Source organism: Mobula birostris, chromosome 13 (genome assembly GCF_030028105.1).
Source record: "Mobula birostris isolate sMobBir1 chromosome 13, sMobBir1.hap1, whole genome shotgun sequence".
NCBI lineage: Eukaryota > Metazoa > Chordata > Chondrichthyes > Myliobatiformes > Myliobatidae > Mobula > Mobula birostris.
In genome coordinates, this window is record NC_092382.1 from 17,877,285 (window position 1) to 17,902,207 (window position 24,923).

The 24,923-nt window shown below is 44.9% G+C and overlaps 1 protein-coding gene and 1 non-coding gene across 2 annotated transcripts; one reads left to right on the top strand and one right to left on the bottom strand.

Annotated features, from left to right (window-relative positions):
- The first annotated feature begins 8,937 nt into the window (after positions 1-8,937).
- LOC140208467 (NACHT, LRR and PYD domains-containing protein 3-like) lies at positions 8,938-23,241 on the top strand. Its single transcript, XM_072277146.1, has 3 exons — positions 8,938-11,327; positions 16,575-16,661; positions 16,817-23,241. The coding sequence occupies exon 1, from the start codon at positions 10,312-10,314 to the stop codon at positions 11,137-11,139; it is 828 nt and encodes a 275-aa protein (XP_072133247.1). The 5' UTR covers positions 8,938-10,311; the 3' UTR covers positions 11,140-11,327; positions 16,575-16,661; positions 16,817-23,241.
- LOC140208756 (U2 spliceosomal RNA) lies at positions 23,013-23,195 on the bottom strand. The gene has a single exon (XR_011888911.1). It is a non-coding gene; the product is annotated as a U2 spliceosomal RNA (small nuclear RNA).
- Positions 23,242-24,923: the final 1,682 nt, after the last annotated feature.

A 24,923-nucleotide genomic window follows, 5' to 3' on the forward strand; every position in this document is an offset into this window, starting at 1 on the left:
GATTTTATTCAGGTATTTCCGTCATTTCATCTCCTGTTCAACTGGAAACGTCGACTATTGACTCTTTTCGATAGATGCTGCCCGGCCTGCTGAGTTCCGCCAGCATTTTGTTTGTGTTGCTTTGGATTTCCAGCATCTGCAGACTTTAAACACGAGGAATTCTGCAGATGCTGGAAATTCAAGCAACACACACAAAGTTGCTGGTGAACGCAGCAGGCCGGGCAGCATCTCTAGGAAGAGGTGCAGTCGACGTCGTGAGGAAGGGTCTCGGCCTGGAACGTTGACTGTACCTCTTCCTAGAGATGCTGCCTGGCCTGCTGCGTTCACCAGCAACTTTGATCTGCAGACTTTGTCGTGTTCGTGATTTACCTCCCTGTTATTGCTCCGGCCTTCCGGCCACTGGTGGTGCTGCATGGTTCTCCGGGCACTGGCGGCGCTGCACGGACCTCCGGCCACTGGTGGCGTTGCATGGACCTCCGACCACTGGTGGCGCTGCACGGACCTCCGGCCACTGGTGGCGTTGCATGGACCTCCGACCACTGGTGGCGCTGCACGGACCTCCGACTATTGGTGGCGCTGCATGGACCTCCGGGCACTGGCGGCGCTGCATGGACCTCCGGCCACTAGTGGCGCTGCACGGACCTCCGGCCACTGGTGGCGCTGCCGCGAACATCCTGCTAACGCATGCGCGGTGCCGAATGCAGCTGCCGTTGGTGGGTCTCCGATTCGGGGCGGCGGTGAGTGGAAACATCCCCGGGTTTGTGTGAATCTGGGCCGCTTAAATTCGGAAAGTCCCGGGCCCGGGCTCTGTCTGACGGCTGGAGCAGGGGTGCAGTGCCAGTTTTTTAGGTGCCGGAGCTGTACGAGGGGTGATTGATAAGTTCGTGGCCTAAGTTAGAAGGCCTGAAGTTTACAGCTGTCGTTACATGTACGTGTAGTTCCGCTCTGTGAGTGATCATGCAGAAAGTTTGAAGTTAATAACTGTTGTGGTATTTCTGTGTCAGATAATTGAAAATTGACAGGTTTTCAAAATTGACTTCTTCCACCTTAGGCTAAGAACCTCGATCTCACACCTAATCAGTCTACCAGCTCATTTCATGCACTGGGTAACTTCCTTCCCCCATTCATGTAATGAGCAGGTACACAAATTGGGTGTGGCATATATAAATGAATAGGGCTTCTTATAATGTCAAGCACTAAACCAAGATGAAAGAAATATATGAATTCCACAGCTCAATAGACAATAGGTGCAGGAGTAGGCCATTCGGCCCTTCGAGCCAGCACCGCCATTCACTGTGATCATGGCTGATCATCCACAATCAGTATCCAGTTCCTGCCTTAACCCCATAACCTTTGATTCCGCTATCTTTAAGAGCTCTATCCATCTCTTTCTTGAAAGCATCCAGAGACTTGGCCTCCACAGCCTTCTGGGGCAGAGCATTCCATATATCCACCACTCTCTGGGTGAAAAAGTTTTTCCTCAACTCCGTTCTAAATGGCCTACCCCTTATTCTTAAACTGTGGCCTCTGGTTCTGGACTCACCCATCAGCAGGAACATGTTTCCTGCCTCCAGCATGTCCAATCCCTTAATAATTATAGATGTTTCAATTAGATCCCCTCTCAGGCTTCTAAATTCCAGAGTGTACAGGCCCAGTCGCTCCAATCTTTCGACATATGACAGTCCCGCCATCCCGGGAATTAACCTTGTGAACCTACGCTGCATTCCCTCAATAGCAAGAATGTCCTTCCTCAAATTTAGAGACCAAAATTGCACACAGTACTGCAGGTGTGGTCTCACCAGGGCCCTGTACAGCTGCAGAAGGACCTCTTTGCTCTTATACTCAATTCCCCTTGTTATGAAGGCCAACATGCCATTAGCTTTCTTCACTGCCTGCTGTACTTGCATGCTTGCTTTCAGTGACCGATGTACACAGAAATATAGTGACAGTTAAGACATTAACAAGATTATAGCCTATCAAACATCTGAACAGGGATACAAGCCTGACTTCGAAGGACCATTACTTTCAGAACTGCATTTGGAGCCGGTTAGAAAATTTGAACGAGATGCAGACGAAACACAGCTTTTGTTAGTTTTACTGTTATCAATGACTTGTATGTTATCCTTGTTACACTCCTCAGCTTGTTTACGGAAGAAAGAAGTTAACATTGTTTGCTTAGAAGCCATAGGGTTGTTAGTGAGAAAAATTTACTTTTGTATCAGCCAGTAATCCACGGACCACCACAGATGTAGCCTTACTGATACGACTGAGTCAGAGCAGACAGCAGGGCCCACAGCGCTTAGCAGTGTTCCTAAGCAGGTATAAAAATAACAGAAATAAAGCAAGTAAGTTTTTTACACTTTTAGATATCTACATTGGAACCAAGTAATCAAGTATGAAAAAAGAACGTCTAATGAAGTTTTGCTAAAGCCACGAATATTGCTGAATATTAGTATCAAAAGTGGAAGGTTGGCAACTCTGCCTCGTACCGTTTTTCTCACAGAAATGTTTGGACAGGAAGTGTATCTGTGAGTGTCGATACTCACAATATCCTCACACGTCGAGTACTACATGGTTAGACCTATACAGATTCTGTTTAGTCTTTAAATGTATAAAAAGTTAAAGAAGCTTGAATCTTTACATAAATTATTGTCGTATCTATACGAATAAAAAATATCGTATTTGGAAGTGATAAATGTTAATAGGGGAGGAGGGCAACCATTTGGGAGGTTTGGAAATGCGTTTCGTCTCGTTCATTGCCTCCCTAAGTTACTCTTTTTCCTATCAACACAAAGAGACAAACAGCCTCTTTCCAATCAACTATAGTTGGTGGAGCTCGGCCAAGGGGTTGATGCGCTATTAATGACAGTTGAAATGATGTAAAACTAGCTTATAGCCTAGAAATTTTTTTTCCCCATTTGCCTTGTGAAAAAAACTAAATTCACTTTATCCAGATGTAGAAGATTTTGGATGATTACCTTGAATTCTTCATCAAAATCAGGCCGAAGATAAGCGAGCAGTGAATTTTTCTTTCATTATTTTGGACTTTTAACCTGGGTTTCGATGTTCATTCCTTGCTTAATACAGCTGCTACCTGGAATCCAATGGTACCCGTTGGAAAGAGCGGAAAAACGCTCACACTTGTGTACAGTCGTCCCTCGGCTGGAGAGAGACTGAGGATCTGTGAAATGGCGGGAGGCTACAGCAGGGCATGCTGGGAAAACAACGGTCGAGCGAGGACGAACTTCACAAATACCTCAATAAAAAACAGTCACAGATCCAGGATTTCACCAAAAACGATCAAATATCCTATCCTAATGTTGTTAGTGGTATTTTCCCCACCAATCACCACCACCTATCCCCAACCCCCACTTCTGTAAAATTCCCCCTATTTAATATGCGGCCGCTGTTAAATTCCCCGCTTGTTCATTTTGACGTTTTTTTACCGAGGTGCCGGAGTGGTGCCCCGGTGAGCTCCGGCAGCACTGCACTCCTGTTTAGATCCAAGTAAAATGGACCCGGGGATCAAGCTGCCCGGGTTTGTGAGGTGTTGAGCCAGTATTTCTGGTCTGGGATCAAATGTTTGTTTCTGGAGTTCCTCTGGAAGCAATGCTGTTAATCTGAGGAGAGAATGAGTTTGTATTCATCCCTCACAAGGAGAGGCTGTGATTAAATGGGCTGTTCTGTGTTTGCACCAGCAGAAATAGATCTGGGGGGGTTCAGTGTTCGAACTGTGTTTGGAAATTCCTCCACGCTGTCACCTGTCTGTCAGACAGTGGAAATCAAACAGAGACTCAAGTTGCTGGAGATCTGCACTAAAAATGGAAAATTTTGAGTCCATTCTGACAGAAGATTGTGAACCTGAATCGTTAAATTTGTTGATCTCCCCACAGCAGTTCCTTTCCTGTTGAGCGACTCTGGTGATTCCAGTTGCTTTTTATTAAATTCACTCTGGAATGGTTTAAATTTTCTGATTGTCTGTTGTACTTGGGAATGTGTTCAGTGCAGTTGTTGCCAACAAGGTTCACATGAATAATCTCAGGAATGATCAGCTTTACGTGTGAGGAGCATTTGATGGTTATGGGGCTGTGCTCACTGGAGTTCAGACGGGGTGGTGAAAGGGGAGGTGGTTAAGTAAACCTACTGAATGCTGAGAAGCCTGGATACAGTGGACATGGAGAGGATGTTTCCATTAGACGGAGAGTCAGTGATCTGACAGCACAGTCTCAGAATAAAGACGCTTCCCTTTAAAACTGAGATGAGAACAATCTCTTCAGCCAAAAGATGGCTGATCTGTGGAATTTGTTGCCACAGAGGGTGGCTGAGGCTGTCATTTGGGTATATTTAGGAAGAGGATGTTTCTCTGTTGGAGTCTCAAGAACCAAGAGTCACAATTTCAAAAATGGCATTGGACTGAGGTGAGAAGAATCATATTCATGATTGGTAAGTAGCTTCAGGGTTACAGGAGGAAGGCGAGAATATGGTGTTGGAATAAATCTCAGCCGTGGTTGAGTGATGGAGCAGACTCCATGGATCGAATCACCTAATTCTGTTCCTGCATCTTATATCTGACCATGACTGAACGATGACTCCTTCCTATCCCTTATCAGGTTCTGTGACGTGTCAGGGACAATTATAGATTTGTTCACAGAGATCATTATATTTGTCTTCAATGTTTAGATTTCAGTGAGCAGAAATATTTTGTTCTCCTTTGTATTGTTAACGTGCTTCATTATCTTTCATGTTAAAGTTAGACCTGCGGTGAGAGATTTATTGGAAGAAAAGCTCACAACTGGAAGAGAACCACGACTGAAGATGAGGGAACAGCAGCAAGTGACCCAGCCCGAGGACTGAGAGCACCAACTGGAGAGAACCCTTCTGACTCAGGGTTTCCATTGATTCAGTCCGGAGCAAGTTTGGTGAGTCTCATTTACTCAAACACTGGTCCTTTAGACATTACATATCTGTACAGAGTAAGGTAGGGAATAGTTATGGTGAGACTGAATGTGCCCAGAAATACCAGTTATGCCTCTGTCAGACCCAGTTACAATCACTCCAGGTCTGGTAATGTACTGTCAGTATCCCAGCTCTTTAATCTCACTCACATTCCCTCAGTGTTTGCTCATTTGAAGAACTTGCATCTTATGAAGTAGCTTTTGGTCTGTTCTGAGTGTGGAGAGGGAAAGAGGGGTGTTTATATTACAATCTTGCAAAAAGAAGTAATTGTTTGACATTACTTGCTGCAAACTCACTCCCCATACCCTGTACATTCTCAACCAGATTATTGACATAGATGACAAGTAGCAATGGGTGTAACCCTGGGGAACTCCACGAGGCGCGGGCCTGGACTCCAATAACCAGCCTCCCATCATCACCATCTGCTTCCTGCCATCTAGCTGTTCCCAGACTCTGGACTCTGTGACAAACACAATGTTAGCAGCAAGATTAGACAGAGATTAATATAAAGAGAGATTTGTTGCTTCCTGGTGCGTGGAATGCACTGCCTGAGTCAGTGGTGGAGGCAGATACACTAGTGAAGTTTAAGAGACTACTAGCCAGGTATATGGAGGAATCTAAGGTGGGGGCTTATATGGGAGGCAGGGTTTGAGGGTCGGCACAACATTGTGGGCCGAAGGGCCTGTACTGTGCTGTACTATTCTATATTCTATATCAAGACAGAAACACCTCCTCCTCCGTCATCTGTATAGGGTCCATGATCGCATTGCTGTTTCGCCTCACTGTAAAGACGCTGTATGTCTCCTGAGTAAACATAAATGCAAAAAATCCATTTTAAATCTCCCCCACCTACGTCAGCTTCATGCATTAATGCCCTCTCTGAACTTCAAGAAGACCAATTTTGCGTTTTGGTATACTTTTATTTTGAATATATTTGATGAAGGAGTTGGTGCTCTCCTTTTCATTATCTGCTGGAGCAAACTCGTGCCGTACTTCAGCCCTCTTGATTCCCTCCTTTAGTAACTCTTGAATTATTTATACTTATCAGTACCTCATTTGTTCTTTCCTGCCTATACTTGCTATGCACTCCTTCACCAGGGTCTCAATATCTGTCAAAACCCAAGGTTCCCTAAACATGTTAGCCCTGCCTTTTATTCTGTCAGCAACATTCAAACTCTGTACTGGTCGTCATTTATGCATTCCATCTCTGTACTCTTAAAATAGCAGTTTTGAAGGCCTCACACTTACCAAGCACAGATTTGCTCGAAAACAACCTGTTCCAATCCACGTTCACCAGATCCTTTCTGATACCATTAAAATTGGCCTTTTCTCCAATTTAGAACCAGACCTACCCATTTCCATAATGATCCTTAAACTAATGGTATTATGATCACTAGATCCAAAGTATTTACCTGCACAGACCTCTGTTACCTGCCCCGTCGTGTACCCTAATAGTATTTCAGTCTATAGTTATGACCTCAATATATTGATCAAGGGAACTTCCTTGAACACATTTTACCAACGATATCCCAAACAGCCCTTTAAAGTATGGGTGTCCCGGTCAATAAGTGGAAAGTTACAACTATCTAGCATCATAACCTTCTAAGTTGCCTGTGATTTCTCAAACAATTTGATCCCCCAAATCCTATTGACTATTGGGCACTCTGTAATATAATCCCATCCCTTCCTTATTGTTCAGTTTCACCCATAAGGCCTCAGTGGATGAGCTTTCCAGTTTGTCCTGTATGAGCAATGCAGGGACATTTTCCCTAACTAGTGATGTCACTTGTCCTTCTTTAATCCCTGCCACTCTATCAAATTGTGTCTAACGCAACAGAACCCTGGAAGACTGACCTGCCAGTCCTGCACCTCCTCCAATCAAATCACATTAATGCTTGCAATACTGTAATTCAATACGCTGATCCATGCTCTAAGCTCATCAGCCTTTCCTACAATACTCCTTGCAATGAAATAATACACATTTGGGAACATTTGTTTCACCATGTTCTTTCTTTAGACTCCTGACTTTTTATGTTGGATTAACAGCATCTTTCCCACACAACCACTCCACTATCCACTCTGGTTCTTCATCCCCTTGCAGCTCAAGTTTGACACCTCACCCCATCCCGATGCAGTGTTAACAACCCTTCCCGCAAGGGTATCAGTCCCCCTCCAGTTCGGATGCAAAACGATCATGTCTGTCCAGGTCCCATCTTCCTTGGAATCATCCAAACATCTGCAGCACTCCACAATGCACCATCTCATCAGCCACACGTTAGACTGTATTATATCCTATTTCAGGCCTCACTAGCATGTGGTATGGGTGGCAATCCTGAAGACACAACCCTGGATGTTGTGCACTTTAACCTATCACCTACATCCATGAACTCACTTTGCAGCACCTCTTCACCCTTCCTGCCCTGTCATTGGTGCCGACGTGAACCTTGACCTCTGCTCACACTACCCTTAAACATGTTTCAGACTGGATGCGAGATTTCCCCGACCATGGCAACACACCATCCAGAAATCTTGTTCTCATTAATAGTGATGGCAGTCACTGCTGCTTCCCGTCACTCACGGGCCACAGTGAAGAGATATGCAAAGTATGCATTAACTATACAGGACCCTGGTCAGACCCCACTTGAGCTCAGCTCTGGTCACTTCACTACAGGAAGGATGTGGAAACTACAGAAAGGGTGCAGAGGAGATTTACAAGGATTGGGGAGCATGCCTAATGAGAATAGGTTAAGTGAACTCAGCCTTTTCTCTTTGGAGCGGTGGAGGATGAGAGGTGACCTGATATGGGTGTATAAGATGATGAGAGGCATTGATCGTGTGGGTAGTCAGAGGCTTTTTCCCAGAGCTGAAATGGCTAGCACGAGAGGGCACACAGATTTAAGGTGCTTGTAAGTACAGAGGAGATGTTTTTTTACGCAGAGTGGTGAGTGCATGGAACTGTAGTGGAGACGGATATGAAGGGGTGTTTTAAGAGACTTCTGGATACATGGAGCTTAGAAAACTAGAGGGCTATGGGTAACCTTAGGTAATTTCTAATGTAAGTACATGTTCAGCACAGCATTGTGGGCTGAAGGGCCTGTATTGTGCTATAGGTTTTCAATGTTTCTATGTTTCTAAAGTTCACCTGCTATTTCTTTGTCTTCCATTACTAGCTCACCAATATCATTTTCCAGTGGACCAATATCAACTCTCAACTCCATTTTTTCTTTTTATGTAACTGAACAAAAACATTTGTTATCCTGCTTGATATTATTGTCTAGTCTCACCTCATATTTCATCTTTTCCCTTCTTATAGCTTTTTTAGTTGCCTTTTGTTAGATTTTAAAAGGTTTCCAATCATCCAACTTCCCACTCACTTTTGCTTCCATATTGACACTCACTCACTCATGGACTAATCACAGGACACACAAAAGGCGAACAGTATAGATCACCAGCATTTCATCCGAAGTTGCACTGGTGATGTTGCCTAGCTGGGTAATGAAACATCTGCAAGCGAACAAGCCAGCTCGGCGAGCCACTAAACAAGATCTGGGTTATTACACAACACCCAATCTAAGCGAGCCTTTCCCCAAGTAGGCTCAAGCACAATCGCAATAAATCCCCTCTCCTGCGACCCGACACCTTAAGTATGCTTGATTTTCCCATTCCCCTTGCATATTGAAGTTCGCCAGGACAAATGTGTCATTACCCTTATTACATGCCTTTTCCCTTTGCAACTCAAACCCACATCTTGGCGACTATTTGGAGGCCTGTATATGATTCCCATAATGTGCTTTGTTACCCCCTGTAATTTCTTATCTCCACCCACAAAGAGTCAACGTCCTCTGACTTTATGTCCCCTTTTTCTGAAGGTGTAATTCCATCTCGAAAACATAGCCAATGTCTTCCTGCCTGTCCTTTCGAAACAAAGTATATCTTTTGATGTTAAACTCCCAAACAAGATCTTCTTTCAGCCACAACTCAGTAATGGCCACAACGTCGTACCAACCAAAATCGAATTTTGCCTCTGTGGTACAATTTAACACTTGGCTGTGTCCACATTTAAACCTGCTGGCTCATCTTCAGCTCTATCATACTGGTTTCCATTGCCCTGTCATATTAGTTTAAAACACTCCCAACAGCTCCAGTAAATTCGCCTGCAAGAATATCGGACCCTGCTGGAATCCCTGCCCCTTGCTGTATTCTTCGGCCACACACTTATCTGCCACCTCATTCTATTCCTATCCCCACTGTCGGGTGGCACAGGCAGTGATCCCGAGATTACTACCTTTGAGTTCCTGCTTCTCAGCTTCCTTCCTAACTCCCTGTGTTTTGTTTTCCAGACCTCTTCCCTGTTCTCTTCCTATATCATTGGTACCAATATTTATCACGACTCGTGACCTTTCCTTTTCAGGATATTATGGACGTGTCCAGTAACGTTTCGGACCCTGGCTCCTGAGAGGCAAAGTAGCATCGGTGTCTCCTTTTTGAGTCCACAGAATCGCTTACCTCTCCTGCTGACTATAGAGTCCCGTATTACTGCTGACATCTTCTTCAGATTTCTGCTGTTCTGCACAACATCCGGGAGTTGCCTGAGTTCATGTCCCAGCTCCTCGGAGCATAGGATACCGTAGAGGTGTGGTGGGGCTTATTGCCTGAGTTCACGTACTAGCTCCTCAGAGCAGAGGAGACTGTAGAGGTGTGGTGAGGGTGTATAGCCTGAGTTAATGTAACAGTTCCTCGGAGAAGAAGAGACTGTAGACTACTGCGGGGTGTGTTACATCGTGACTGGCTGAGCTTGGAAAAGGAAATGGAAATAATGTTCCTTTTCTGTGGCTCAGTACTGACAGTTTCAACCTAAAGAAGTGTCGAGAGTATCCGCTCCATTATGAGAAAGTAAAAGTCAGTAGAGCAAGTAAATTGCCCCCCGACCCCCACTGTTACCCTCTGCGGTGTTGCCCAGTTCAGCAGAAGCTGAGCAGTGAAAGCGGTGAAACCAGCCGCTCCACACAACACTCTCCTCTCCAGAATCACGTGTGCACTTGGTGCTCGCTGGAACACCGGGGAATCTGCAAACTACGAACAGAGGGGAGAGGGGAGGCTTTAACAGCGAACCTGAATCAGATCAGAAATGTTTCGGAGCCATCGTTCATCTTCAGACGCTCTTATCTCTGATCTCCCAATTTCACCCAAACAGTGTCCTTAACAATTTCTTATTATTGGGGTAAATACGTGAGTGTTCAGTGTTCATCAGATCAGGCATTGACCACCTATTTCTGTCCATCCTAAGATGTTCAGCAGAAACACAAGGAGACTCTGCGGGCACAAACTGAAACACTGAGAGTGAACACGATCCTGATGAGGGAGAAGGTGAAGGTTTTCCAGCTGGTTGATCGATACGCTGAGCTCACGGTCATTTCTACTGTTCGAGATCGGAGACTGGTGGAACATGAGCTGCTGGCAAGAGGCAGAGACCACGAGGAGTGGAGAGAGGAACATCTCCGCGGACAGCTGGAGAAAATCGGGATTGCTCATCTGTTTGAGAATAGTTACTCACATAGTTTTTGGGACAAAATGAAAAGATTCTTCACACAATCAACTTCGGGATGTTCAGCAGCAGTGGCCGGAGTCCCAGGGATCGGGAAAACAACAATGGTACAAAAGATTGTTTATGACTGGGTCACGGAGAAAATATACCAACAATTCCAGTTTGTCTTCAGTTTCAAATTCTGGGATTTAAACTCCATTAGTTGCAGAATAAACTTGAAAGAACTGATTCTGCATCAATATCCGTATTTTGGGAATGCCCTGAGAGAGGTCTGGAAGAACCCAGAGGGATTGCTGTTTATATTCGATGGATTGGATGAATTCAAGCACAGAATCGATTTTGCTGACAGTCGGAGAGATACAGAACCCAAGCACCAGTGCCCAGATCCTGAATTCAAGTGCAAGGTGTCTGACATTGTGTACAGTTTAATCCAGCACAAGCTGCTCCCAGGATGTTCAGTGCTGGTGACCACACGTCCCACTGCGTTACATCGATTGGAAAAGGCGGAGATCGGTGTCTGGGCTGAAATCCTGGGATTTGTTGGTGAGGAACGGAAGGAATATTTCATCAGGTATTTTGAAGATCAGACGGTAGCGGCAGCAACCCCTCCTACTGCTGGATCCTCGCTCTGGCATTAAGTCCCTTCTTCACACAAAGAGTCAGGGACCCAGAGCGAATTCCCAAGACCATCACCCAACTATATTCCTACTATATTTACAACATCCTGAAAAACCATGGTCGTGAGATTGACAGTCCCCTGATGTGTTACTCAGGGTTGGTCAGATGGCCTACAGAGGAGTGTTCGAGAAGAAGATTGTGTTTACAGGTGGAGATTTGATCAACTACAATCTGCAGCCTTCCCAGTTCCTGATGGAGCTTTTGGAGAGAGAGGATTCTGCCCGGAGCGCGGTGTACACATTTCCCACACCTCACCATCCAAGAGTTTGTAACTGCAGTAGCACAGTTCCTGAATCCACATCCCGGGGATATCCTGTAAAGGGATTTGGGTAAAACTGTAGTGAATCAGATTGTGAAGAATTGTGACAAGTGACCAGGGGATCGGTCAGTAATTCCCCAAGGACAGGAGGGTTCTGTGGTTCCTTGTGAAGGGATGTTGGAGACTTCATCAGATCAGTGAACAACGGCCATTGGTTTAATGGTAGTAAATCACAGGAATGGCCGTGTTTCTCACTGACTGTGACACGTCCATTGACAATGTTCCTTCTCAGTTGTACAAGGCCTTGGTGAGACCGCACCTGGAGTATTGTGTGCAGTTTTGGTCCCCTAATCTGAGGAAAGACATCCTTGCCATAGAGGGAGTACAAAGAAGGTTCACCAGATTGATTCCTGGGATGGCAGGACTTTCATATGAAGAAAGAATGGATGAACTGGGCTTGTACTCGTTGGAATTTAGAAGATTGAGGGGGGATCTGATTGAAACATATAAGATCCTAAAGGGATTGGACAGGCTAGATGCAGGAAGATTGTTCCCGATGTTGGGGAAGTCCAGAACGAGGGGTCACAGTTTGAGGATAGAGGGGAAGCCTTTTAGGACCGAGATTAGGAAAAACTTCTTCACACAGAGAGTGGTGAATCTGTGGAATTCTCTGCCACAGGAAACAGTTGAGGCCAGTTCATTGGCTATATTTAAGAGGGAGTTAGATATGGCCCTTGTGGCTACGGGGGTCAGGGGGTATGGAGGGAAGGCTGGGGCGGTGTTCTGAGTTGGATGATCAGCCATGATCATAATAAATGGTGGTGCAGGCTCGAAGGGCCGAATGGCCTACTCCTGCACCTATTTTCTATGTTTCTATGGTTCACTGTTACCGACACTGACTGCAGCAGGTGGGTCAGAGATTCACACCCGCTTCCCAGTGAGAAGGAGATAAATACCATTGTGAGATTGTCCTCCCTGCCCTTCCCCGTGTGTGACTTTTCTCACTACCAGATACCGTGAGCGCATCTCTTCTGGGCCTCTTTTCAGTCTCACCCCTCCCGTACAATCTTTTTCTGTAACCCCTCATCTTGTATGATTATCGTTTCCCCCCGAGTCCTCCTGTGAGACAACTCATCCCTATCCCCCTTCCTCCTGTGGGATCTTTTCCCCAATCCCTTCCTCCTGTTGGATGTCTTCCCCATCCCCCTTCCTCCTGTGGGATCTCGCTTCCCCATCCCCCTTCATCCTGTGGGATCTCTCTTCTCCTCCCCCTTCCTCATGTGGGATCTCTCTTCCCCATCCCCCTTCATCCTCTGGGATCTCTCTTCCCCATCCGCCTTCCTCCTGCTGGATCTCTCTTCCCCATCTGCCTTCCTCCCGCAGGATCTCGCTTCCCGATCCGCCTTCCTCCTGCTGGATCTCTCTTCCCCATCTGCCTTCCTCCCGCAGGATCTCTCTTCCCCATCCGCCTACCTCCTGCAGGTTCTATCTTCCCCATCTGCCTTCCTCCCGCGAGATCTCGCTTCCTCATCCGCCTTCATCCTGTGGGATCTCTCTTCCCCATCCCCCTTCATCCTGTGGGATCTCTCTTCCCCATCCCCCTTCATCCTCTGGGATCTCTCTTCCCCATCCGCCTTCATCCTGCTGGATCTCTCTTCCCCATCCCCCTTCATCCTCTGGGATCTCTCTTCCCCATCCCCCTTCATCCTCTGGGATCTCTCTTCCCCATCTGCCTTCCTCCCGCGGGATCTCGCTTCCTCATCCGCCTACCTCCTGCAGGTTCTATCTTCCTATCCTTTTGCTTGGCTGGAGTCCCACCACTATCTCCCATCGACACTTTCCCATTCACAAATCTTCCTCACTGGGGGACTTACTTCCATCCTTCAATTCTTGCAGGTAGGTTTGCTAGAGAGGCTCCAGTGGACTTAAACGAGATACAAGTGGCGAGGGGAACCAAAGTGTAGGAACAGATGTAGGGGAGAAGGAAGAAAAAGGAGATAGTAAAGTTGTTTGCACCATTAGTGATAAACAGAGAGATAGAGGTGGAAAATTACTTAAATGCATTTATTTTAATGCTAGGAGCATTGTAAGAAAGGTGGATGAGCCTAGAGCATGGATTGATACCTGGAAGTATCATGTTGTAGCTATTAGTGAAACATGGTTGCAGGAGGGGTTTGTTTGGCAACTAAATATTCCTGGATTTCATTGCTTCAGGTGTGCTAGAATCAGAGGGACAAGAGGGGGAGGTGTTGCTTTGCTTGTCAGAGAAAATATTACAGCAGTGCTCTGGCAGGATAGATTAGAGGGCTCGTCTAGGGAGGCTATTTGGGTGGAACTGACGAATCGGAACGGTGTAGTAACACTTATAGGGGTGTATTCTAGACCACCAAATGGGGAGCAAGAATTGAAGGAGCTAATTTGTAAGGAGATAGCAGATATTTGTAGTAAGCACACGGTTGAGACTGTGGGAGATTTTAATTTTCCACACGTAGACGGGGAAGCCCAGACTGTAAAAGGGCTAGATGGTTTGGAGTTAGTAAAATGTGTGCAGGATAGTTTTTTGCAGCAACACATAGAGGTACCAGCTAGAGAAGGAGCAGTGCTGGATTTCCTGTTAGGGGATGAGATAGGGCAGGTGACGAAGGTATGTGTTTGGGAGCAATTCGGGTCCAGTGATCACAATGCCATTAGTTTCAATATAATTATGGAGAAGGATAGGTCTGGACCGAGGGTTGAGATTTTTGATAGGAGAAAGGCTAACTTTAAGGAGATGCGAAAGGATTTAGAAGGAGTGGATTGGGACAATTTGTTTTATGGGAAGGATGTAATAGAGAAATGGAGGTCATTTTAAGGTGAAATTTTGAGGGTACAGAATCTTTATGTTCCTGTCAGGTTGAAAGGAAAGGTTAAAAGTTTGAGAGAACCATGGTTTTCAAGGGATATTGGAAACTTGGTTTGGAAAAAGAAAGATATCTACAATAAATATAGGCAGCATGGAGTAAATGAGGTGCTCGAGAAATATAAAGAAGGTAAAAAGAATCTTGAGAAAGAAATTAGAAAAGCTAGAAGAAGATACGAGGTTGTTTTGGCAAGTAAGGTGAAAATAAATCCAAAGTAAATGCAAAGGGTTTCTACCGTTATATTAATAGCAAAAGGACAGTAAGGGATAAAATTGGTCCCTTAGAGAATCAGAGTGGGCAGCTATGTATGGAGCCAAAAGAGATGGGGCAGATTTTGACCAATTTCTTTTCTTCAGTATTCACTAAGGAGAGGATATTGAATTGTGTATGGTAAGGGAAACAAAGAGGGTAGTTATGGAAACTATGATAATTAAAGAAGAGCAAGTACTGGAGCTTTTAAGGAATATAAAAGTGGATAAGTCTCCAGGTCCTGACAGGATATTCCCTAGGACCTTAAGGGAAGTTAGTGTAGAAATAGCAGGGGCTCTGACAGAAATATTTCAAATGTCATTAGAAACGGGGATGGTGCCGGAGGATTGGAGTATTGCTATATATGGTATATATAATTATCTGGATAGACAGGGTCTGATTAGGAACAGTCAACATGGATTTGTGCATGGAAAGTAATGTTTGACAAATCTTATTGAATTTTTTGAAGAGGTTGCTAGGAAAGTTGACAAAGGTAAAGCGGTGGATGTTGTCTATATGGGCTTCAGTAAGGCCTTTGACAAGGTTCCATACGGAAGGTTAGTTAGGAAGGTTCAATCGTTAGGTATCAGTATTGAAGTAGTAAAATGGATTCAGCAGTGGCTGGATGGGAGACGCCAGAGAGTAGTGGTGGATAAATGTTTGTCAGATTGGAGGCCGGTGACTAGCGGTGTGTCTCAGGGATCTGTACTGGGTCCAGTGTTGTTTGGCATATACATTAATGATCTGGATGATGGGGTGGTAAATTGGATTAGTAAGTATGCAGATGATACTAAGATAGGTGGAGTTGTGGATAATGAAGTAGGTTTTCAAAGCTTGCAGAGAGATTTAGGCCAGTTAGAAGAGTGGGCTGAAAGATGGCAGATGGAGTTTAGTGCTGATAAATGTGAGGTACAACATTTTGGTAGGACTAATCAAAATTTACCATGTCCTATACATGGTAAATGGTCGGGCATTGAAGAATGCTGTAGAACAGAGGGATCTGGGAATAATGGTGCATAGTTCCCTGAAGGTGGAATCTCATGTGGATAGGGTGGTGAAGAAAGCTTTTGGTTTGCTGGCCTTTATTAATCAGAGAATTGAGTATAGGAGTTGGGATGTAATGTTGAAATTGTACAAGGCATTGGTAAGGCCAAATTTGGAGTATTGTGTACAGTTCTGGTCACTGAATTATAGGAAAGATGTCAATAAAATTGAGAGAGTACAGAGAAGATTTACTAGAATGTTACCGGGGTTTCATCACCTAAGTTACAGAGAAAGGTTGAACAAGTTGGGTCTTTATTCTTTGAAGCGTAGAAGGTTGAGGAGAGACTTGATAGAGGTATTTAAAATTATGAGGGGGATACATAGAGTTGACGCGGATAGGCTTTTTCCATTGAAATTGGGGGAGATTCAAACTAGAGGACATGAGTTGAGAGTTAAAGGGCAAAAGTTTAGGGGTAACATGAGGGGGAACTTCTTTACTCAGAGAGTGGTAGCTGTGTGGAACGAGCTTCCAGCAGAAGTGGTTGAGGCAGGTTCGATGTTGTCATTTAAAGTAAAATTGGATAGCTATATGGACAGGAAAGGAATGGAGCGTTACGGGCTGAGTGCGGGTCAGTGGGACTAGGTGAGAGTAAGCATTTGGCATGGACTAGAAGGGCCGAGATGGCCTGTTTCCGTGCTGTAATTGTTATATATCGTTATATGGTTAACCCTACCCCTCTGGAGTCTCTCACATCAGAAACATTTCTCTCATCGGGAAATGAGGCAGAATATGTGGAGTTCACAGGGTCACATCGACAGACTAAATTACCGACATTCGGTGAATACCCTGGAGCTGGGCAGTGAGGGACATTGATAATGATGGGAACTCCGATCAGTGATTTACCGAAGGGTTTAATGTTTCCTGAAATATTCGAGTGAGAGAAATTCCCTCAGACCCACAGTTTGAATCACTTTGTTGATCAACTTGTTTGTTTGTGTTCAGACTTGGGAGGAATAAACTGGGAGATTCAGGAGTGAAACTGGTGTCTGCGGCTCTGAGGAACCCGGAGTGTAAAATACAGAAACTGTGGTAAGTACCAGACTGTGGGAGATTGTGTTTACAGTCACTGGGTGTCTGACACTGAACATTAATGTGATCAGTAATTGTGTTGCTGATAAACACTGGGGATTTGTACTGTCTCCTGTCTCTCTGTGTCCTTCACCCTTACTCTCTCTCATCTCCAGGCTGGACAGTGTCGGTCTCACAGATTCTGGTGCCGAGGATCTCATCTCCACTCTCAGTACAAACCCATCACTGACGGAGCTAGACCTGAGTGGTAATAAACTGGGAGATTCAGGAGTGAAACTGGTGTCTGCGGCTCTGAGGAACCCGGAGTGTAAAATACAGAAACTCTGGTAAGTACAAGACTGTGGGAGATTGTGTTTACAGTCACTGAGTGTGTGACACTGAACAATAATGTGATCAGTAATTTCTTTATTAACCTTTTTATTGATTTAAAAGTATAAATACAGTAAAGAGGAGAATTAGTTCAAGTATATATATCAGTAACAATATAAACCAAGATTAAGATAGACATTGTCAAAGTCATAGATATTAAACTAGTATAATATATAATAAAAGAAAATGAAAATAACAATTCTCCTCTTAACCAGTTTATGAAGAGAAAGGAAAAAACATTGGGTTTTAAATGAAAAGGGAAAAAAACCACTACACTATAACAAAACAAAAAAAGGGGGACTGGGCATCTCATTTTGAGGATACAACCCAAAAAGAGAGAGAGAGAAAGACTTTCTGATCAAATCTAAAACTTCGATTAAAAAAAGATCGTAAGAGTAATAAATCAAATTAAATGAAAATATTGGATAAAAGGTCACCATATTTGCTCAAATTTAAAGGATGTATCAAATGTCCGACTTCTTATTTTCTCTAAACTTAAACAGGACATAATGGAGGAGAGCCAGTAAATGACTGTAGGTGGATTAGAATCCTTCCACTCCAATAAAGTGGCTCTCCCAGCCGGTAAGGTCGAAACGGCTATCATACATCGAGCGGAAACAAGAATATTTCGTAAGCAAATTAGGTTGTAGATCCAGATCCAAGACTTTTGATAGTGTTTTAAAAACATCTCTGCAAAAGTTATCTGGCTTTATACAAGACCAATACGTATGAGTTAAAGCGTCCAGCTCAATATTACATCTGTCACAAGTAGGATTAATACTGGAGAAAATATGCGCTGGTTTATCCTTTGACACATGGGCCCGATGCGCTACCTTGAACCGTATCAAGGAACGACAGGCACAAATAGATGAGTTGTTAACCAAATGAAAAGTTTTACTCCTTTGATTATCTGAAAATGACTCTTGAAGAGCATTTAATTTTATCATCAGGTATCATTCGTGAACTCGATAACCGTTTATAGATTAAGCTAACAACCTTTTTTGAAATGGACTCTCCAGGAGGCGCTCATGGTGTGAGGTACATTTTGGCTTCGCTCCATTCCCTTTACTTCTTTTACCCGTAACCACCCTTATTTAATCTGTTTATACCTACACTAATAGGTTTATAACACAAATATATCTTTGAACTTTGATTTTAACTCGCTGGAAATGTGAACCAGAGGACGAGAAGTTAAAAATGGGAAAGACTCCAACAGCAACGGGGAAAAAAAGATGGCGATCCTAAAGCATCTAAGCAAATACCAATAACTTTTGAAATAATGTCGAATCTTCTAGAGGAAAAACTTAATCAAAGATTTGCTGTGTTTGAAGAAGTTTTGAAGATGATTCAAGATGACATTAGATCGTTTAGATGTGAAATTGATCAACAGCAAACTAGAATTTCAGAACTGGATGCTGCCCGTTGGCAGAGGACAAAAGATTGAAGCCCTGGAAAAAAATCTGGCTTCAACATCCCATGTTGGAACGTTATAAATCCAAGATTATTGATCTCGAAGATCGATCCCGATGACAGAACTTGCGGATAATCGGGCTTCCCAAAGATATCGAGACGGCCGATCCTACCAAATACTTTTCTCAATTTTTAATGGATGTGTTTGGTTCAGAGGTTTTGGAGGCCCCTCCATTGCTCGATCGCGTGCACCATACATTGCGCCCCAAACCTTCCAGAGAATTTAAACTGAGACCCATTATTATTCTGTTCCATTATGCTCACATTAAGGATCGTGTGGTACGAGCTGCGTAGCGGAAAGATATGATCAAAGTTCAAAGTTTCAAATTTTGCCTCGTTGAAGATTTCAGTCCTGAAGTTCTGAGGGAATGGATAGCTTTTAAACCACAGATGTCAGAATTTTATCAAAAAGGCCTTAACCAGCGTTGCTGTTTCCAGCACGTTTGAAAATAGTTCTTGCCGATAACTCTCGTCGTCTGTTTAAATCTCCGGATGAAGCTCAGTTTTCTTGACAATCAGCGTTCCTCTGCTCCGGACTAATTAACGGACTGTTGTTTATTCTCTTTGTTCTTACATGCTTGTTTTTTCAGTAGATCCAGATCCAAAACTTTTGATAGTGTTTTCAAAACATCTCTCCAAAAGCTTACAGCTTTGGATTTTTATAATCTGAGGGCTTTTGCCCTGGGTTTGTAGGGTAGGTATTTTTCATATTTTCGGATAAGTTTTCTTTCTTTACTGATTCTGTATTTTATTTATTCTTTTTTACTTTTTATTTTTCTTTCTTTGAAACTTTATAGGCCTATATCCTTGCTAAATGTGGATTCCAAGATATTTTCAAAATTACTGGCAACTAGACTGGAGAAAGTATTGCCTCCAATTATTTCTGTTGACCAGACTGGATTTATTAAAAATCATTATTCCTTCTTTAATATTAGGAGATCAATGAATATTGTTTATACTTCTTCATCCAGAACTCCAGAATGTGTCATTTCACTGGACACTGAGAAAGCTTTTGACAGAGTCGAATGGACATATTTGTTTAATTCGCTTGAGAAATTCAATTTTAGTCCGATATTTATATCTTGGATTAAACTGATATACCTTACCCCCTTCGGCATTTACCAATAATCAAAGATCTCCCTTTTTTCAGTTATTTCCTGGTACTCGGCAGGGTTGCCCTCTTTGTCCATTATTATTTGATATCGCCCTGGAACCTTTAGCTATTGCTATTCGTGACTCTCCTAATATATTTGGCATTACCCGCAGGAATGAGATACACAAACTATCACTATATGCAGATGATTAATTATTATATATCTCTAACCCTGAGAAATCCATTCCGGCAGTTTTAGCTCTGCTTCCTCAGTTGAGTAACTTTTCCGGTTACAAATTGATTAATAAGAAGCATAAGGACTTATTGAAGTTCAATTTTTTTTCCTAAATCCTTTTTTAATACTGTTGATTCCAAAAGTTCCTCTTATATATGGCAGAATAAAAATCTCAGATTAAGTAAAAAATACTTACGTAGAACATAGACATAGAACATAGAATAGTACAGCACAGTACAGGCCCTTCGGCCCACAATGTTGTGCCGACCCTCAAACCCTGCCTCCCATGTAAGCCCCCCATCTTAGATTCCTCCATATACCTGTCTAGTAGTCTCTTAAACTTCACTAGTGTATCTGCCTCCACCACTGACTCAGGCAGTGCATTCCATGTACCAACCACTCTCTGAGTAAAATACCTTCCTCTAATATTCCCCTTGAACTTCCCACCCCTTACTTTAAAGCCATGTCCTCTTGTATTGAGCAGTGGTGCCCTGGGGAAGAGGCGCTGTCTATCCACTCTATCTATTCCTATTATCCTCTACACCTCTATCATGTCTCCTCTCATCCTCCTTCTCTCCAAAGAGTAAAGCCCTAGCTCCCTTAATCTCTGATCATAATGCATACTTTCTAAACCAGGCAGCATCCTGGTAAATCTCCTCTGTACCCTTTCCAATGCTTCCACATCCTTCCTTTCGTGAGGTGACCAGAACTGGACACAGTACTCCAAGTGTGGCCTAACCAGAGTTTTATAGAGCTGCATCATTACATAGCGATTCTTAAACTCTATCCCTCGACTTATGAAAGCTAACACCCCATAAGCTTTCTTAACTACCCTATCCACCTGTGAGGCAACTTTCAGGGATCTGTGGACATGCACCCCGAGATCCCTCTGCTCCTCCACACTACCAAGTATCCTGCCATTTACTTTGTACTCTGCTTTGGAGTTTGTCCTTCCAAACTGTACCATCTCACACTTCTCCGGGTTGAACTCCATCTGCCACTTCTCAGCCCACTTCTGCATCCTATCAATGTCTCTCTGCAATCTTTGACAATCCTCTACACTATCTACAACACCACCAACCTTTGTGTCGTCTGCAAACTTGCCAACCCACCCTTCTACCCCCACATCCAGGTCGTTAATAAAAATCACAAAAAGTAGAGGTCCCAGAACAGATCCTTGTGGGACACCACTAGTCACAATCCTCCAATCTGAATGTCCTCCCTCTACCACCACCCTCTGCCTTCTGCAGGCAAGCCAATTCTGAATCCACCTGGCCAAACTTCCCTGGATCCCATGCCTTCTAACTTTCTGAATAAGTCTACCGTGTGGATCCTTGTCAAATGTCTTACTAAAATCCATATAGATCACATCCACTACCCTCATCTATATGCCTGGTCACCTCCTCAAATAACTCTATCAGGCTTGTTAGACACGATCTGCCCTTCACAAAGCCATGCTGACTGTCCCTGATCAGACCATGATTCTCTAAATGCCTATAGATCCTATCTCTAAGAATCTTTTCCAACAGCTTTCCCACCACAGACGTAAGGCTCACTGGTCTATAATTATCCAAACTATCCCTACTACCTTTTTTGATGGGGGACATTTTGGCCAATTCCCTGCCCTCCCCTTTAATGGCTGCACGCCAGGTTTAATTCCCAACCGTTCTAACGGAACTGGCTCCAGCCTGAAGCTGTCTGTCGTTCGGAGCGTTCCCACAGTGATGTATTTCCGCCTCCTGTCCAGTGGCACAGCTTCCAGTGGATGTGCGGGTTTGAGACTCCCCCACGAGACCCCGGGGAATTAGACAGGAAGAGCCCGGGGGCCGGGGCTCAGTCTGGGACACTGGTGTCCCGGGGCGGGATTATCCCGGGAGAGAATCCTTTTGCTCCCTTTGCTGAGGACGGTGCATTCGGCAGGTCTGGCTGATATAATGATGTTAAATTGACAAATACCTCGGCAGTGACCCTGGATCTGCAGCGACATCGGACACGGCCCTGAAGTGTGATTTTATAATCATCGGTTCCCCGATGCAGAGTGACGGTGAGAAACGGGACTGATTATTCAATCTGTCACTCATTGTCACCGGTCAGTTAATTGTGTGTGATTCTGAGTGAGTCGGGAGCAGCTTATTTATCCCTGCACACGAGCAGCTCACACATTGTTTAATTTACATTTGTCATGATGAAATCAATAAACCACTGTAATTTCCTGTCTTGGTGTCGGACTCGAGTCTCACTAGAGGAGAAACAGTACTCTGGGGTTACTGCTGCCCACCGCACCCGGTGAACTGCAATAATGGTGTGAGCTCCTCACACTGGTACGGCAGCGTCTCAGCTCCAGGCTGAGGGATGTCAGTCTGATAGTGTCTGGTCCCCAGGATCTGTTCACTCCCCATCCCGGCTGACCACCGCATCCTCTCACGCCAGATACTCGCACTATCCTGATCCCCACCTTCCTGCGTGCTTTCTTGCTCTCACAGTCAAAAACAATAAAGGAGATTGGAAGCTCATATACTGTATAATATCGGACCCACGTCCACCAAGGTCGCAAACAGAAGGGAACAGAAGCAATCAACACGGGCTGAAGCTCCCTCTTTACAGACCTGGCACACAAACCCGGGGCCAGACAGAGTCAAGCTTCCTCCGCACAGACCCAGCTCACACCCCCACAATCAAAGCATCTCATAATCTTATACACCTCTATCAGGCCACCTCTCATCCTCTGTTGCTCCAAGGAGAAAAGGCCAAGTTCACTCAACCTATTCTCATAAGGCATGCTCCCCAATCCAGGCAATATCCTTGTAAATCTCCTCTGCACCCTCCCCATGGTTTCCATATCCTTCCTGTAGTGAAGTGACCAGATCTGAGCCAGTACTCCAAGTGGGGTCTGACCAGTGTCTATATAGCTGCAACATTACCTCTCGGCTCCTAAACTCAATGCCACGATTGATGAAGGCCAATATACCGTACACCTTCTTAACCACGGAGTCAACCTGCACGGCTGCTTTGAGCATCCTATGGACTCGGACCTCAAGAACCCTCTGATGCTCCACACTGCCAGGAGTCTTACCATTAACACTACCTGTAAAAGTACAACGAAGGAATAGGGAAAAAGCCTGAGAAGGTTAATGCGTACGGATAACTGCATTCTACTCTTTATTTGTTGTTTAATCTCCCCGAGGGGAGGTGCAGCATTCCGAGGGGTACTGCAATACTGGGTCGATGCACGGAGTGGACGAAGGAAGCCCCTATTCCATCTTCCTGTTCCAAAAATCAATGTAATATATGGTCCCAGATAAGGGACGCATCAGATTTTAAACTGATAAGAACTGATTTTTTTGAAAAATATACTTTATTCAGAAATATTACAAAATAAAATTATTTGCAAAAAAACATTTGTTGACCCTAAGTCCTTATAGAATAAATAAAGTTATTTGCAATAAATCATGTGTTTACTCTGTCCTTATTCAAAATAAAGATGTTTACAATAAATCATTCATTGACTCTCATTCCTTTACTGATGTTCCATTACGTTCTATACCTTTCCACATTTCCAGCCACTCCTGTAGCACGATGTTGATTCATCTATCCACACCACTGAGGAGAGGAATACTCTTCGCCACCCGACTCCTCGCACTCCTGCGCGCAGGTGACAAACCTTAAACTGTGGTCCTTCTCCACCCGGCTTTTGCGGTGGCTGCACCAAGTTTGAGTGCATCCCTCAGCACGTGATTTATAATTTAAATTTTTAATATTTACTATCCATTTGTACTCCAGGGAGCACGAAGAGCAGAATCAAATATCGCTGTGATGATTGTACGCTCTAGTATCAATTGTTTGGCAACAATAAAGTACTCCTGCAGCTGAGAATGTGCCAGTCGGCAGCACATTCTCCCACAGACATCTCCATGTGCTGGTAAATCATCAATTTTCGGGCCGACCGAAGAGCGTCCTTCACCGAGTTCATGATCTGACAGCAGCACCGGATGTTGGTCTCCGTGTGCGTCCCCGGGAACAGCCCGTAGATCAGAGAGTCCTCGGTTACGCAGCTGCTGGGGTTGAAACGTGACACCGTCCCTTCTGTCATCCTCCACACCCTCTCTGCGAACTGACAGTGTGCGTAGAGGTGGGTCACAGACTCCTCCTCATTGCAGTCCTCCCGTGAGCAGTGGGGAGCGGAGACGATGTTCCAGGCATACAGGAGGGATCTGACTGGGAGGGCCCCTCTCATCGCCAGCCAGGCGAGGTCTTGGTGCCTGTTGGTGAGGTCTGGCGATGAGGCATTTTGCCAGATGAACTGTGTCCATCCCACTGTGTCCATCTCGTCCTTCTCCTGCAGTGCCTGCAGGACATTATGTGCTGACCACTGCCTGATGACCCTGTGGTCAAAGGCGTTCTCCTGGAAGAACTTTTCTATGAAGGACAGGTATGCCAGCAACGACCAGCTGACGGGGGCGTTGCGCGGGAGTGGGGCCAGACCCATCCTTCCTAGCCCGGGTGACAGGTAGAACCTGGGCACATAGTGGTACTTGGTGCCCACATACCTGGGCTCTACACACAACCTGATGCAGCCACATACGAAGCTGGCCATCAGGGTGAGGGCGACATTGGGGACGTTCTTGCCCCCGTTGTCCAGGGACTTGTGCATGACGGTCCGTCTCACCCGCTCCACCTTGGATCCCCAGACGAATCTGAAGACAGCTCGGGTGATTTCCGAGCTGCAGGAGCTGGGGACGGGCCACACCTGCGTCAAGTACAGCAGCCCTGAGAGCACCTCACACCTGATGACCAGGTTCTTGCCCGTTATCGACAGGGAGCGCCCTCCCCACAGTCCCAGTCTCTGTTTCACCTTGGCAGTCCGCTCCTGCCAGTTCTTGTTGCATGCCTCAGCCCCTCCAAACCAGATCCCCAACACCTTCACGTGGTCAGACCTGATGGCGAAGGGGACGTTGGATCGGTCCGGCCAGTTGCCAAAGAGCATGGCTTCGCTCTTCGTGCGGTTGACCCTGGCCTCCGACACTAGCTCAAACTGTTCGCAGATGCCAATCAACCTGCAAACTGACCTCGGATCAGAGCAGAAGAGGGTGACGTC

Coding starts and splice junctions, on each gene's coding strand:
- LOC140208467 (XM_072277146.1), top strand. CDS start 10,312: ATGAGGGAGAAGGTGAAGGTTTTCCAGCTGGTTGATCGATACGCTGAG.